The 16,601-nt window shown below is 41.3% G+C and overlaps 2 protein-coding genes across 2 annotated transcripts in view; one reads left to right on the top strand and one right to left on the bottom strand.

The window, feature by feature from the left end:
• The window catches only part of CDS2 (CDP-diacylglycerol synthase 2), a 43,636-nt gene extending 37,597 nt beyond the window's left edge, over window positions 1–6,039 (bottom strand). Inside the window, exon 1 of the mRNA XM_069548020.1 lies at window positions 4,570–6,039. Coding sequence (XP_069404121.1) covers window positions 4,570–4,626 — 57 coding nt within the window. The 5' untranslated portion in view covers window positions 4,627–6,039. The remainder of the gene's footprint in view (window positions 1–4,569) is intronic.
• A 4,179-nt stretch (window positions 6,040–10,218) lies between these two features.
• Window positions 10,219–16,265, top strand: PCNA (proliferating cell nuclear antigen). Its single transcript, XM_069548029.1, has 6 exons — window positions 10,219–11,038; window positions 12,123–12,220; window positions 12,355–12,422; window positions 13,150–13,344; window positions 14,902–15,025; window positions 15,120–16,265. The coding sequence occupies exons 1-6, from the start codon at window positions 10,818–10,820 to the stop codon at window positions 15,197–15,199; spliced, it is 786 nt and encodes a 261-aa protein (XP_069404130.1). The 5' UTR covers window positions 10,219–10,817; the 3' UTR covers window positions 15,200–16,265.
• The last annotated feature ends 336 nt before the right edge of the window (window positions 16,266–16,601 follow it).

The following is a 16,601-nucleotide window of genomic DNA, read 5'->3' as shown; positions in this document are numbered from 1 at the left end:
GAGGAGCTGACAACTTGCTAGTTCTCTTCAAGGATACCCGAGTGGCTGCTCCTAGGGGTGAACTTAAAATATATAAATCACCACTTTTCCAATAACCAGGAAAATAGGACCTAATCAACTTTTCCTACAAAAAAAAAAAAGTTTTCTCAGAGTTTCAACGTTCACTCAGGAACACACACACACGTTTATATACATATATATATTTGGCATTTTGAAGATTTTGCTATTTTTGTGAAAAATAGGAGATATTGGGGCTTTTTTTAAATCAAAGTCAACCAACTCAGAAACTTTTAAAGTCTGTAAATTAAGTCTGTCTCCTAAAAGGCAACATTATGCAACATGAGTAGAAAGGAATCAGAAAACCTTCATACTATTAACAACTCTGCATCTAACCAGCTGTGTGACATTGAGCAAGTAACAAGCTCTCTGGGCTACTCTGCTATAAAATAGCCCTAAAATCCCTTCTAGTTCTAACATCTGATAAGAGCAATTTAATATTTTTTAAAATGTTAAAGGCTAATGAAATATCACATAAATTTACACAAAACATTTTAAACAAAATGTTTTTTTGAAAAAAACTAATTTTAAGTAGCCATAAGTTGGAAAATAACTGAGTTTTTAAAATAAGATTATACTGTTTGATCAGCAACTAAAAATACTGGGTCATATGACAAACTAATCTTTCATCTTCTCTTTCTATTTAAGTCTGGGAGCCATAGTTAAGGTTTACTGATTATTCAAAACCTAAATTATTTCTCAATGTAAAAAAAAAAAAAGATTGAAAGAATAAAGCATTTCTCCTGCATCTGAAGTAGTCAGAGCTCTGAAAATAAGATTTTATTATTTCAGTAGCACTTTTAAAGTCTAACAGAAAACTATGTTTAATTATTTACCACTATTCTAAAATATGCTATGAAAATATGCTTTCAGTCATGTCTGACTCTTTGCAACCCCATGGACTATACAGTCCATGAAATTCTCCAGGCCAGAATACTGGAATGGGTAGCCTTTCCCTTCTCCAAGAGATATTCCCAACCCAGGGATCGAACCCAGGTCTCCCAAATTGCAGGCAGAGTCTTTACCAGCTGAGCCATGAGGGAGGTCTGAAAAAGCTATTAGGGAAAGACAATTGCATGTAGCAATATTCCTTCTACAGCTGAAGTTTGACTGTGATTCTGAGCGCTGAAAAATTCAGTAAGAAAATGAACTGAAAAGGTGGGTCATAGAAGGCCAAGCTCTGTCTATAAAATTTTCTTTAAAAGGTGATAAATAGGAAAAGACTACTCTGAACACTTATAACTTGAAGATTTAATCATCTTCCAAGAGTAGAAGGTGAATATTAGCTTTTATCTGTAAAACTATATTTCACCCAGAAACAATAGCTTAACACAGTACAATGTGACAATTTCCGCTCTACATATGTAACATACATACTCACTTATCCATATGAATATCCTCTGAAGCACATGCTACTTTTTTATCACCCCTCATTTTAGAGATGGACAAGCTGAGGCTTTTATGCAAGTTAAGTGATTTCCTCAAAGTTACACAGCTGGTATGGAGTAGGAAAATGGCAACCCACTTCAGTATTCTTGCCTGGAAAATTCCATGGACAGAGGAGCCTCACAGGCTACAGTCCACGGGGTAGCAAAGAGTTGGACACGTCCAGGCGACATGGACTGACTGACATCACTCACACACATACACACACACACACACACAGCTGGTAAGCGGCACTGTCCAGGCTAATGATAGCTCTAGCTGTTATGCCCCTGCTCTTAAAACCACCATCTTCAGTTAAAATCTAAACTCCCCTTTCTAAATGATGCCTTTATTTGATCTTTATACTGGTTTCATTGATCTAGAAAGAAAGCCTTGAATGAGTAAAGCTCTAGTTTAAACAGCACTCTAGCACTTAAGGACGATAGAAAAGGACTCCACATCCTTCCTTCTAACCTCCAAAACAAAGTCTCCTGAAATGCCAACCCAATCATAAATTTTAAGATGCCAATGTTTTGGCCCAAGTTCCATTCTCTCCTTTCCTAAGCTCCAATGGAAAAACACGGAATGATGGGAGGAAGATCATTTCCAAACCTTAAACTCCAAGTTTCTTGGTTTGGCAACAATACTGTGCTTTGGGACTTTAAAATTATAAGCACGGTTCCCAGAGGAAAAATTTCCTTTATTAGCAACTGGCTTGACAATTCCATTCTAGGATGCTAAATATAATACATTCTGACTTTTATAACAATAAACACATTCCCCAGATTATTTTGAAATGACTGTTTATTTAAATTTTGTCATACCAGTTAGGCAACTATAGCATTTTTTCCTAAATCTTTCAAATTTGTTTCAGTTCTTTTAATGAATTGACCTGACACTGTTTTCTGAATTCTACTATGAAATAAGAAAGCTGGAATTTTGCCATTTGTTTCCCTTAAAAGATGCCCTTGTTTTACTATTTATTTTCTTAAATTTTAACCCAAGAATATCAGCAAAGTCAGAAACATGGAAGTAAGTTTTACGAACTATGAAATAAAATAAACCTAATTTTAATACTTTATATACATTCATGTGATGGCTCAGATGGCGGTGAATCCACCTGCAAGGCGGGAGACCTCGGTTTGATCCCTAGGTTTGAAGATCCCCTGGAGGAGGGCATGGCAACCCACTCCAGTATTCTTGCCTGCAGAATCCCCATGGATAGTAGAGTCTGGCAGGCTACAGTCCATGGGGTTGCAAAGAGTCAGACACGACTGAGTGACTAAGCACAGCATACATTCATCAAAGACAAATAAAGTATCTCACAGTTTTTAAAAGGAATCTTTATTATTAAAAATCCCATGCATGGTAATCCAGAAATATTGGCAATGGTGCAACTGCCTTGTTCTGAGCTAATGGACTAAGTGTTTGTGGAGCAACAAGCATTCAGTGAACCTCAAATGGATCCAAGTAGTTGGATGGGGAGGGTAGAAATTTTATTTTACCTCATAACCTCATGGTTTTGGGGGTATGTGGGTTTGCCTGTTTTTACCATTAAGTCTAATTCTTACAAGTAGCTTTTTAAACATACAGACCACTAGGTATCACGCTTTCTTTTTTGACTGCTCTTTTCACACCTAAAACCACAAAGTCCCATTAACATCAAGACTGATCTCTCATCCTATACAGGGCTATACAGCCTCAAAACATCTGGTAACTTCCCAACAGGCAAATGCATGGTGGCAACAGAGCTCTTCCAGGCCAAACTAAGGTATTTAATGGGAAGATTAGAAACTTCAAAGTACCTGGTCTCTGTAAGCGACTCCTCAACTTGCAACCAAATTTTTCTCCAAAACATATTCTAGAAATCAAATTCCATTATCTTTCACCCTTCTAGTATAACTGCTGTTGACACCTTGACACCAAATCTTGGCTTTCTTCCTTCCTGATATCTCCCTAACGTTCCTTTCCTCCGGTTTTCTAAAATGGAAAGCTACATAAATGGGTATTGAGGGCCTGGTGTAGGGGGAATAGGGATTGGTGGGAGCAGCTGTTCCTCAGTTCCAGCCAAACATTAATCAGCTGGGAATATGATGGCAGATCTTCCAATGATCCAAAATAGGCAATAAACTCAAGTGGCTGGGAGAAATATTCTGGTTTTTTAAAGCAACACAGGGACCAAAGAAAGCAACTGCAGGTCACCAGCTGGCAACCCGCGAGTCAGACACTCTCTTTCATTCTGGTCCAGGCTCCCTCAGTCCAGTTTACACATCACTGTCATCAATCCACCAAATAACACTGCTCCTGACCACGACAAACTCCAGGCTTGAAATACTACCACCAAGTTTGTGCTGTCATTTAGCGTCCACAGTAACGAGGCCACTCCTCACCTTCCCTACATAGACCTTTCACTTCAACCAAAGAAGTCTACTCACCTCATCCCTCACCCCCGCAAGATGGCCTCTGTTCTACCCTCCTCTACCCCAACAAAGCCCACATCTGAAGCAGGAAACAAGCCCATCTTTGGGGAATATACCTTTCAACACCTAATGACTGCATGACTTCTCTGCTTAAAGCCAACAGATTTAACTTTCGAGAAGGGGTTTAAATCTCCTAACAGGCAAATCTCATGGCCTTGTCTTGATACACCTTCACCCCTCAACAAATAACGGGAGATCGGAGAGGCTAAATCACGCTCTGAGGAATCACGTCGGGGTCTCGACGTCTTCACACCAGGGAACGCCTGGGGAGTGGACTAGAATGGAACCCGTCCCCCCCCTCCCCCCCGGCCCCAATCAGCCCTGCGAGACAGGGAGACGTGCGCAACCTCCCGCGCTTTCCTTCCTGAGCCGCGGAGATACCAACCCCAACCGGACCCCAGAGCTGTGTCCCCGGGACCTCGACCTGCTGAACCCTGCCGCGAGCTCCGCGGGACCCCGCACCCAAGGACCCTCCGCCCTACTGAGGCCCGATGCTTCCGGCGGCCGAGCCAGAGTCAAAAGGCGAGAAGACCCCTCTCTGCGCGCCCCCCACGGACTTATGGGGGACGCCGCTTCCGCAGCCGCGCCCACCCGGTGCCGCCGCTACCTTGTCCTCGGGCGGAGCTTCCGGCTCGCGGGCCACCCTCTGCCTCAGCTCCGTCATGCTGGAAACACCAGCGCTTAGTCGCCGCTGCCGCGTAGCGCAGACGCCGGGGCCGGCGCGCGGACTCTGCTCGGCCAGCCCCGAGTCGCCAAAGCAGCGCGCAGCTACGCAGCGCCTCGCTAGCCCCACCGCAGCCCAGCCGCCAGCCCTGGAACTCGGCCCCGCCCGGCTCAGCCGCCGCCCTTTCACCCGGGCGGAGCTTGACCAGCCTTCTCCAGCCTCTGCCTGCTTGCTCCTTTTCTGGTAAAGGCCCGGAGGGAGGGCGCAGGCGCACCACTGCCATCACGGCCCGGGAGATCCACCAATGGCGCGAACCCGTTAGGGAGGCGGGGCGAAGGCGGGGCAAGTGAAACGTAGTGGAGAGGCGTGCGTTATTAGATAGTAGCATGAGGGGGCGGGAAAAGGCGTGTTTCGGAAGGAGACTAGCCAATGGGAACTCGAGCACTGGCGCCCAGGGTCTTAGAGGTTAACAACTTGCTGGGGATAATGGCAACCCACTCCAGTATTCTTGCCTGCAAAATCCCATGGACTTAGGAGCCTGGTAGGCTACAGTCCATGGGGTCGCTAAGAGTCGGACACGACTGAACGACTTCACTTTCTTTCACTTTCCCCAGTCTCCTGCCTGCCTAGTCAGTACTTTCCCTCACACGGATAAGTATCCGCTTATTAGGCCATGAGCAGAAAGGCCTGAGGAGCCCACCTGTGTAAAAGGAGATTACTGATAAGGAAGTGAAATTCAAACTTCAGTCTGTATCGTCTGCTTTATTTTATGTGCTGGGCACTGAACTATGTAATCTATCTCATTTAAACTGCACAACACTTGGAAGTGGATATGATTTTCATTTTACAGTTAGGGTTTTCCACGGTTATTCCGATTTCTTTTCTGCCTTCTGAACTACTGAAAGACCTTTTAGGTGGGGAGGAATGTTGCCTACTTTGTTCACAGCCGGATCCCCTCTGTACCTGACACATCCCAAGTCCCTAATGAATGAGGTTTCTCCTAAAAGAAAATGATTTAGCCAAGGTCTCACGGCTAAAAAGTGCCCACTAAGAATTAGAACATAAATCTGTTTGCCACCAACGCCCGCTCTAACATACTCCCGGCCTTCTTAAATTTATTGTTAATATCTGTGTTACTCAGCATTGCTTTCAGCAGTTCCTGTTCACTGCCTTGTAAGTGATGTAAAACAAGTATAAAGTGGGGCCCCTTCCCTTAGCATCTTGTAATTTAACAAGGAGAGAAATTTGCACACATAGGAGATGCAATTTTGTGTTAGCAATTTTGACCTGAACTGTGAGGTTTGGGGAAAATAGAATTCTGAACCGGATGTTTTATTTTCTTGATTTCTGTGAAACTAGATCCCAAAATGCCTGTAACACTGCTTGCAGTTCACAGTAAAGTAAACGTGAGATCCGTGTTAAGTCGCTTCAGTCGTATGCAACTCTTTGTGACCCAATGGACTGTAGCCCGCCAGGCTCCTCTGTCCACGGGATTCTCCAAACAAGAACACTGGAGTGGGTTGCCATGCCCTCCTCCAGGGGATCTTCCTGACCCAGGCATAGAACCCACGTCTCCCTCCTGCATTTCAGGCAGATTCTTTACCGATGAGCCACCAGGAAAGCCCAAAATCGGTGTGGAGGATCAATGATTTCAGGGTATACTTTGTTCTCTATTAACAACATTGCACAAATACTTGACTTTGTTTTTTGAGAGAAACAGACCACTCCATTCAGGCCATTATTTATTTAGAGAAAGCCTTGCTTTTGTGTTTTGTCTTAACCTTATTTATGAAAGTAAATAACATGCTGATTGTAATTTTTAAACTCTTTTAATCTGTTGGGGACTGTGTGACCACTATTTTGGCTGTTAGTGATCACCTCTTGAACTGAAGACTAAGACACTTGGATAAGTTATACAAGGTTTATTAGCTATAGGATGTAAAAGGATGTCAACAGAGAGAGCCACAAGTTCATCCTTAAGACAAGTGGAAGTGTTAGTAACTAGATTCTCACCTTTGGGGAACATGTGAAAGGTCACATCCAAGTAAGCATTACATCAGTCCTCCCGGAAGCTCGGCTGTTTACTTTGAAACCCAGCCTAACTGGAGAACCAGTGCACACAGCTTCAGAATGCAAACCATTTTTTCATACATTTACCAAGACTGGACCTTAGACACTGAAAGCCAGAGACCTTTGGTTTTTGTTTAGATACATTGAATTGGATTTCTCTATTGTGGAAACTTCAAATATATTAACAGATACAAGTTTTTAGGCATATGGAAGTTTTAAAACTTACCTAGTCATTCCTTATGTTTTATGGGGTGTTTTTTCCTTTTATGTTTAGAAGTCCACAGCAAGATCTCTTAAATATTTACCAATATATTTTTCCATTTCTTGAGTTTACACGTATTTGAATTTTAATTAATCTGTCGAATTTATTTCAGTAAACAATTAGGAAGAGTATAGCTTTATTCTTCCCTCAGTTCAGTTCAATCGCTCAGTTGTGTCTGGCTCTTTGCAACCCCATGAATCGCAGCACACTAGGCCTCCCTGTCCATCACCAACTCCCAGAGTCCACTCAAACTCATGTCCATCAAGTCAGTGATGCCATCCAGCCATCTCATCCTCTGTCGTCCCCTTCTTAAGCCCCCAATCCCTCCCAGCATCCTAGAAGTTTAATGAATTTTTTATCATAATTTAATTCATTTTTCTGTTTGGAATAGCACCTTTACTAGATGTTTAAGTAATCCTCTTAAAATAGAAGTCTCATGTCAAAGCTTCCTTTGATAACTTTCTTTTTCACTTATAGAAGGCTTCCAAAGTGCTGTAAGATCTCAGCCCTGCCTCTCTTTGCAACTTCTCTCCCCTTTGTTCAGTGTGTTCCAGACATATCAGTCTTTGAGTTCTATTATGTCAATTGTTGTTGTTCAGTCCCTAAATTGTGTCCAAACCTTTGCAACCCCATGAACCACAGTCCAGCAGGATCCTCTGTGGGCTTTTACACAGATATTTTTCTATGAGATTTTTCCTGGTGAGAATACTGGAGTGCGTGCCATTTCCTTCTCCAGGGGATCTTCCCAGACCAGGGATCAAACTCCTATCTCCTGCACTGGCAGGCTGATTCTTTACCACTGAGCCACTAGGGAAGCCTATATGTCAATTACATCTCAATAAAACTGGAGGAAAATATTTATTAAAAAGCTTTGAATTTTTCAGATTGACTTACTTATTTTTGGCTGCACTGGGTCTTCATTGCTTTTCTTGGGCTTTCTCTAGTTGCAGCGAGCAGGGCCACTGTCCATTGCAGGGCATAGGCTTTCATTGTGGTGGCTTCTCTTGCAGTGTACAGGCTTCTCAATGCGGTGGCTTCCCTTATTGCCCAGCGCAGGCTCTAGGCACAGTGGTTGCAGCTCATGGGCCTCTAGAGTGTGGGCCCAGTAGTTGTGGCATATGGGCTTAGTTGCTCATGGCACATGATCTTCCTTCCTGAACCACAGATCAAACCCTAGTCCCCTGCATTGGCAGGCGAATTCTTATCCACTGTGCCACTAGGGAAGTCCAAAAAGCTTTGAATTTTAAAACAAACTACTATCTGAACACCTTCTAAGCATGCTGTCCTTTTAAATGTTATTTTTTCAGCCAAGAATACTCTTTCTCCGACTCTCCAAACAGCTAGTTTCTCTGGTAAAATGCTAACTACTCAGAAAGGCCATATCTGACCACAGTTCATAGCCATTCTTAAATCATGAGTGGAGTTTAATTGCCATTTAAAATACCTTCAAATTAATAACACTTTGATTTGGCATTAAAATGCCAAAATGCTGTTATGTAAGCACAAAGCACAGAAACAGAGTAACAGAGTATACATGTTATTAGTGAAGCAAATATTTCTCACTGGAAGAATAAATGCATTCCACATTTTGCAAAGGAACTCAGACACCAAAATGACCTAGAAGGAAAATACCCACAAAAGATGAAACTGTGTTTTGATATAAAAATACATGCAAAAGGGTAGTTGATCATACATAATTTAAGTTAGTGCTAGCATCAAAATTTACAAATGCATGGCTGAGTCTTGGAATAAATTCCAGAAACAACAGAGTAGCACTCTTTTTAAAATAATTTTATTTATTTTTGGCTGTGCCAGACCTTTGTTACTTTGTGCAAACTTTATCTAGGTGCAGCTAGTAGGGGCTACTCTTGGTTTCAATTTAAGTGCACTGGCTTCTCATTGTGATAGCTTCTCTTGTTTTGGGCCATGGGCTATAGGGCAGTCAGGCTTCAGTAGTTGCGGTTCCCTGGCTCTAGAGCACAGGCTCCATAGTTGTAGTGCATAGACCCTGTTCCAAGGCATGTGGGATCTTCCAGGATTAGGATCAAACCCCGAGGTCCTACACCAGTAGGTGACTCTGCATCACTGAGCCACCAGGGAAGCCCAGTATCACTCTTAAGAATGCTGCACCATTCACAGCCTTGACAACGGTGATATATGGAAAAAACAGCAGTTATCAGCAACTGACTGAGAAACTGAATGTTAAGACGTATTACGAGTGCTTTTATATATGTGTGTGCTTTTACATATTTATTATAGGATAGGTGCATATTTTATTTTCTTGTGCTAATAAAATAATGGAGTATCTTACAATTGAAGGTATTTTAAAGTAAATTAAAGACACATCTAATAGAAATACTAGAGGGAGAGCATTGAGTAGGGAAAGGGAATTTTTGAAACCATAATGGTTGACAATATTCTAGATTTGATGAAATGCATCAATCTTTCGGCCGAGGAATACAAAAATTCCATGAACAGGATAAATAAAACCACATCCACACTATACATGATAGAAAGACTAAAGAATTCTACAGATCAAGGTAAAACACTAGAAGTAACTAAAAAGAAATGCTGTAAACAAAGGAAAAAAGAAACAAAGGGAGAATATTCATAATAGGGAGATGGTTAATATATGAAATGCTTTTAATCAATCAGAAAAAAGTTTAATAGAAAAAATATAAACATGCAATGGTCAAGAACTGTATGAAAGATATCCAATTTGCACCAGTCTTTTAATATGCAAATTGAAATTTCCACACAAACGAGCACAGATTTAAAAATTAGATTGCCAGTAACAGAAAAATTAGAGGCAAGGAGCATGCTCATAGTCTTGGCTGGAATGTAAATTACAATCTTTTAGAAGTCAACTTAGTTAACATTTATCAAAAATTTAATGCGTATGCTCCTCTATCCAACAATACTACTTCAAGGAGTTGCCCGAATTACAAGAGATTGGCAGTTAGGTTAGGTTACATTTGTAGGATATGATGCCATCTTTTTAAGAGGTGCTGATAAACAAAACATGAACCTGGCATAAAATTAAACATACTTTAGTAAGCACTTTGCTGAATTCTTTATGGCATGAACTCATTTTTGTTTTTTAAAAGATATATACTTGTAGAGGAAAAAAAACTTAGAAAGTTACATAGAATAAATGATATCAATTTGTGTGTAGGTGGCGGAGGAGCTTTAAGAGCTGGTAGTAGGGAGATAACTTTTCTTGTTTTTTTTAAATCATAACTGTACCTCCCTTCAAACAGCTAAAGAAAAGGTGGCTTTTCTTCCTAAAGAGTCAGACAAACCGATGCGACTGAGCACAGAGCCTGGATTTACGTTTCACTCAGGGCTGTAAATTTTCTACCCCTCAAGCGGGAGGCTGATGAGGCAGCACAGCGTCGCAGCTCATCGACCATTCCGCCCAGCCTAGGACTGATTTTCACACTCACAAGGACTCCTCTTACGGGTGCCGGAACATGACAAAACGGCCAAGACTCCAGCGCACGCCTATCTGCTGGGCCCCTGAAGCGCTGCGCTCCTGCCCCGCCCCCATACCTGCATCCTCCAATGGATGCTCGGGGTGGGGCGGCTTTCGTGCAGTGCAGGGACAGGATTGGCTTTACAGTCTCTCCGCCCAGGCAGCGGGAGGGCAGCGTGATGACGTATCAACAAGGGGCACGGAGACGTAGCGCGCGCTAGCAGACGCGGCAGTATTAAACGGCTGCAGGCGCGGCTAGCTGTTAGAGGCGTCTCAGGCGTTCGTAATCGTGTTTTGCCTCTCGCTCTCATCCTCTGAAGCCTAAGCCGGTTACACATTCCTCACTCCTTGTACCTGTAGCCGTGTCATTGCGACTCCGCCACCATGTTCGAGGCGCGCCTGGTTCAGGGCTCCATCTTGAAGAAAGTGCTGGAGGCGCTTAAGGATCTCATCAATGAGGCCTGCTGGGACATCAGCTCAAGTGGCGTGAACCTACAGAGCATGGACTCGTCTCATGTCTCCTTGGTGCAGCTAACCCTTCGCTCCGAAGGCTTCGACACTTACCGCTGCGACCGTAACTTGGCCATGGGCGTGAACCTCACCAGGTGAGCTCCAAAGCCTCGGACATCCGGGCCATGGTCCGCTCCTACCTCTGGCTCTTGGCGCGAGCTCCTGCGAGCCGGGCCCTCATTGGCTGGCGTGGGCCATCTGCGTCTTCTCATTGGCCTGCTGCGGAGTTGGGCGGGTGGCGGGACCCAGCAGAGCGCGCGGTTTGCAAAGCCCGCGCTGGCTGCAGCGCGAACAGCGAACCGGCTGTTTTCCGCGCCAAAGTCACAAAGCGTGTGGTGGCGGGAAAATGATGGACTTTGCGGTTTCAGGAAAAGACTGTTGCAGAACGCTTTGGTCGTTAAGTGCAAGCAACTTGGATGAGAAACCTTGGTCCTGGTTGACTTAAAGTGCTTTATAGTGTATCCTAGTTCTGTCACACTATCTAGGGACCAGAGTATTTCTTTTATTACTGCAAAGTTGCGGTGAGCACCCTAAGATCCTGGACTTGAAAATTTTCTCCAGGGCAATGGCGTTCAATTTTTGAACTACACATGTTTAAATCTTAAAGCTTATGATAAATACCCATAGTACATGCCGTGTACTTTAATAGGTTTATTAGATCATTTTTAAAGATAGTTGGCCCGATAATTTACTTCACCCACTCGAAATTCATAAAATGTTCTTTTATTTATATCCAGAAGTGAAATTGCTTTTGGTATGTTGTGGGCCTTTTGGGTTTATACTGCCAGATTGCATTCCAAAGTGTCTGGACCGGCTTGCATATCCCCCGTGCAGTACGTTTTCCTAACTCACCAATCTGACAGATGGCATACTGGTTAAGGGTTTCCCTGGTGGCTCACTGGTAAAGCATCACTTTGCCAATGCAGAAGATGAGGGTTCGATCCCTGGGTGGAAAAGATCCCCTGGAGAAAGAAATGGCAACCCACTCCAGTATTCTTGCCTGGGAAATCTCATGGACAGAGAGAGGACCCTGATAGGCTGCAGTCCAGGAGACACCACTTACGCTCTAAACAACTGCAACTAATGGTTAAAAGTGGTAACTCCTGATTTTAATTCCATTAGAAAACTAACGATCTTGAGAAGATGGTGTTTTAAAACCCTTTGTCTTCTCTGTTCTAGCATGTCCAAAATACTAAAATGTGCTGGCAATGAAGACATCATTACCTTAAGGGCTGAAGATAATGCGGACACCTTGGCACTAGTATTTGAAGCTCCAAGTAAGTCCACCCTTCTACTGAGTTATGGCAGAGGAAACTAAATTGCAGTGTATTTCCCAAGTCTGATGATTGTAAAATATACCTCTTAGTTGTAAATTTACGTGTTTTTCTTCAAATTTGCTTTCTTTTGGTAGATCAGGAAAAGGTTTCAGACTATGAAATGAAGTTAATGGATTTAGATGTTGAACAGCTTGGAATTCCAGTGAGTATCAAAAGTTTCTGGTGAGCATGCTGTACACGGTCATGATAGTTACATAACATATATTTATATAATAATTTAAAGCCTACTTCCTAATAGAACTTTTCTGTATATCTGCTCATGTATATACCAGAGTAGGGTATCTAGACTGATATATTTGTCATTTTATTAAATTATGGTGTTCTACAGTGCTATGGTTTGAATTCATTGCTGCCAAGGACATATTTGCATTAACCTCTGCATCTTTTAAAAAAATTATTATTCCTAGAGTGCTTGATTTTTATTGAGATTTTAAAGCTATTTTAGCAGAAATTCATTATGGTTAGGTTTTATCAACATCAGAAGAAGATGTGTTCAGATGTTTACAATGCCTAACATGCTCTTGTTTTGGAAAGCAAACCTATTTGTGCTGTTACCATTTGTATGCCATATACTAATGTCTTCTTGATTTAGACCTCCTATAGAGTGATTAGCTGGAGGCTCTTGTTCCCTGGATAGTGCATTTACTTTTAAAAGTTTAAGTTCTAATTGGTTTCTTAGTATGATGATGATTATTCTTTTTTATATCTGCATTTTTTTTAGTAGAATGTTAAGAAATTGCACAATGAGTGATATTTCAGAGTAATCAGAAAATCTTGAATTGTGAGTTCTTGTTTAGATGTTGAATCTTCAGGAAGTGAGGGTGCCAAATCTTTCATTTCCATGACCTTTACATTTCTTTGTTTTATAGGAACAAGAGTATAGCTGTGTAGTAAAGATGCCTTCTGGTGAATTTGCACGTATATGCCGAGATCTCAGTCATATTGGAGATGCTGTTGTAATTTCCTGTGCTAAAGATGGAGTGAAATTTTCTGCAAGTGGAGAACTTGGAAATGGAAATATTAAATTGTCACAGACGAGTAATGTTGATAAAGAGGAGGAAGCTGTAAGTAGTTTTCAAGTAAACAAAATACTTTGAAGAATTACACTATGTTATGTCCTAGTTTGGTAAGGCTACTGTTTCAAAGTACCATAGACTGGGTCAGATTTGGTGTCTGACGAGGGCCTGCTTCTTCATTTAAGAAGACAGCAGCCTCTTTAACCTGGTGAAAGGGGTAGGAGAGTTCTCTGGGGTCTCTAAAAGGCACTAATCCCATTCATGAGGAGTCTGCCTTCCTAACGTAAGCACCTCCCAAAGTCCCCTCCAATACCATCATTTTGGAAATTTGGTTTTAATGTGAATTTCATGGGGGGGGGAGTGGACACATTCAGTCCGTAGCAAGGTAATTACTAAGATTAAAGAAAGCTCTAAAGAAAAGCAATTTGTATTTTCAAGTAACTGATTTGTGAGAATTGAAAGACACTTTTGAAATCTGCAACTGATTTATAAATGCCATATAACTTAAATTTGTGAGAAGGGAACACAAATTCAGTGCAACCTTTATAGAACTACAGAACAATGAGTTTGTATATCAGTCCCATACATACTCTTAAGAATATGATTGGGAGGCTACCCTTGGCTTTCTGGAGGTATTTACTGTGTTTTTACCGAATAATTAAGCAACTCAATAAAAGGATCTGGTTGGGGGGGAAATCTAGCTCTTATGTAATCCTTATATATTAACTTTTAAATAAAGAGTCTAAATATATGTAATAAATATATATTAGTAACAAAACTCCAGGAGCTAATTTCTTTTATTCTAAATTACATCTCATTTCCTTGTCAATCTTGAGTTTTGTTTTTCTCTCAGTAGTTCAGTAGTTAGGACTCCATGCTTTCACTGATGAGGGTATGTGTTCAATCCCTGGTCTGGGAACTAAGATCTTGCAAGCTGTGAGGCACAGCCAGAAGTTTTAAAAGTTCACACATGAGTATCTTACTGTTATTATAGCATAAACATTTTATGACATCTAAGAAAATTTATGTTAAGGAATTTTTCAGTGTTCTGCTTCCCTTGTTATTTCAGTTTATTTGAATCAAGATTTTTAATAAGGTCCATATATTACAGTTCATTGGGATGTGCTGCTTAGGTTTCTTTCAGTCCATTGTTTCTCTGGTTTCAGTTTCCTTCTCTCCATTACAATTTCATTGGTTGAAGAAACTAAGTCATTTGTTATCAAATTTCCCAAAGTCTGGATTTTGCCTACTGAGGTCCTTATGTCAGTTAATATGTTCTTCAAATCCATTTTCTGATAGATACAGCTCTAGGGGCTTGATGATTTTCAAGGTGTTTTGTTTGGAGATGGGAGGAGAATATTTTATAGATAATGGTGTGTCCCTCTGTAGGAGACATGAGGTATTTGGGTATCTTTGTGATTTTTTATAAGCCATAATAAAGTTTGTCTATAATCATTAAGTCCTTAGGGTTTGCAGAATTGTAATATATTAATACATTTTATTCCTTTATTTAGTAGCTGACTGTTTTTTAATGTATACTATCAATGAATGGATTGCAGTTTTCTTAATGTTGTTCAGTATAATGACTCTTGTTTTCTCCCTAAGGTTACCATAGAGATGAATGAACCAGTTCAGCTAACTTTTGCACTGAGATACCTGAACTTCTTTACAAAAGCCACTCCACTGTCTCCTACAGTAACACTCAGTATGTCTGCAGATGTACCCCTTGGTAAGATAATAAACTTGTTGAATGTTGGTTTTGTAGGTAGTGTATGTGGTACTTCTCAATAATTAACTATGTATGTTCTCCTGTTTTCTTTCAGTTGTAGAGTATAAAATTGCTGATATGGGACATTTAAAGTACTATTTGGCTCCCAAGATCGAGGATGAAGAAGGATCTTAGACATTCTTAAAATTCAAAGAAATAAAACTAAGCTCTTTGAGAACTGCTTCTGAGATGCCAGCACACACTTAAGTCTTTGTACCTCTGAGTACATATGTAGATACTGTTTTCTGTAAATAACTATTTTTTCTCCATTCTTTACAACTTGTTTAAAGAAAAGTGCAAATTCAAATCTGGTCTTGTTAACTGAGTAATACTTCTGCCTTACCTAGGAATAATCCTTATAGTTTTTATAAACAAAAGAGTTTTGACTCTAAATGTGTTTTAAGTATCGTTTTCAATTTAAATAAAAGTCATTTGAATTTAAGCATAGTAGGACAGTGCCTTCATTTGGACTACAATGATTGCAAGTATCCTAAACAAGTTGTAATTCAACCAGCTCTTTCATGTAACTGCTCTATTTTTTCAGTCTAAAGTATTCCAAATACAGTGAGTATTTTGGGGTGATTCGTTTGCCAAACTTTGGTATTCTGACTTGAGCTCAAGAAATGAAAAGAGTAGAACACATATAATATTTTGTATTAGCAGAAACTAACACTTTACAGAAGCTTAATGTTTGCAAAGTTCAATGGCCTTTATAAGGTCACTTACAGGATTGTTGTAGGGCAGTGTTTTTTTAGCCTAGGGAGCCTTGTACAGGAGTCTTGAAAATGTTAGTAGGTCTGTGATAGGTCCCAAGAAGTATGTGCAAAAATAGTTTTTCTAGTGTAAGTACTTTTGGGAGGGGCAGGGGGGACTTATTCCCTTAAAGGATGAAAATGGTTTCCATGGGTGTCAGGCGTCAACCAAGAAAGTGAAAAAGGCCCAGCAATAATTGTGCTGCAAAGTCACATATTAAATTCTAGTTATCCGATGGTAGAACTCACTGTATCCAGTAGATAAATTACCTTCCGAGTGTGTTGGGGAAGGAGACTTGACAGCAGAGGGGCCTGCTGGAAGATTTTGGAGTGAAAAAAAGTTTTATCTACACTGTGGTGATGTCTCCACTGCATTTGTCAAAAAAACTAACCCAATTGTACTTCAGTATATGTAAATTATACTTTAATAAAGCTTGACATTTTAAAGAGCTTTATGTATTGCAAAATGTACCTTGTGTGCAGCCCTCTTAATAGGGCCTGGCCTGAAGATGTGCAGGAAACAAGCACGGGAATGTAGGGTGCTACTCCAGAGTAGTGAGTGAGGTAGACGGTGGCAGAGACCGCTGCGCAGACCCCGGGAAAGGCAGCCTTCCTTGGTCATACGGAGACCTCCAGCTTTCTGGAGCTTTGTCAGCTCAGCTTGTGCGTTTCGCAGCGCCACTGAGCTCCCTACACTGCCCGGGGGACCGGAAAGAAACACGTGGCCGGGTAGCCCTGGGCCTGACTGTGATCCAGGCGGCGCCGCTGCCTAGGAACCCACCGGC

The sequence above is a fragment of the Ovis canadensis genome, chromosome 13 (assembly GCF_042477335.2).
Source record: "Ovis canadensis isolate MfBH-ARS-UI-01 breed Bighorn chromosome 13, ARS-UI_OviCan_v2, whole genome shotgun sequence".
In the NCBI taxonomy this organism is placed as follows: domain Eukaryota; kingdom Metazoa; phylum Chordata; class Mammalia; order Artiodactyla; family Bovidae; genus Ovis; species Ovis canadensis.
This window is presented reverse-complemented; position numbering and strand designations above follow the sequence as displayed.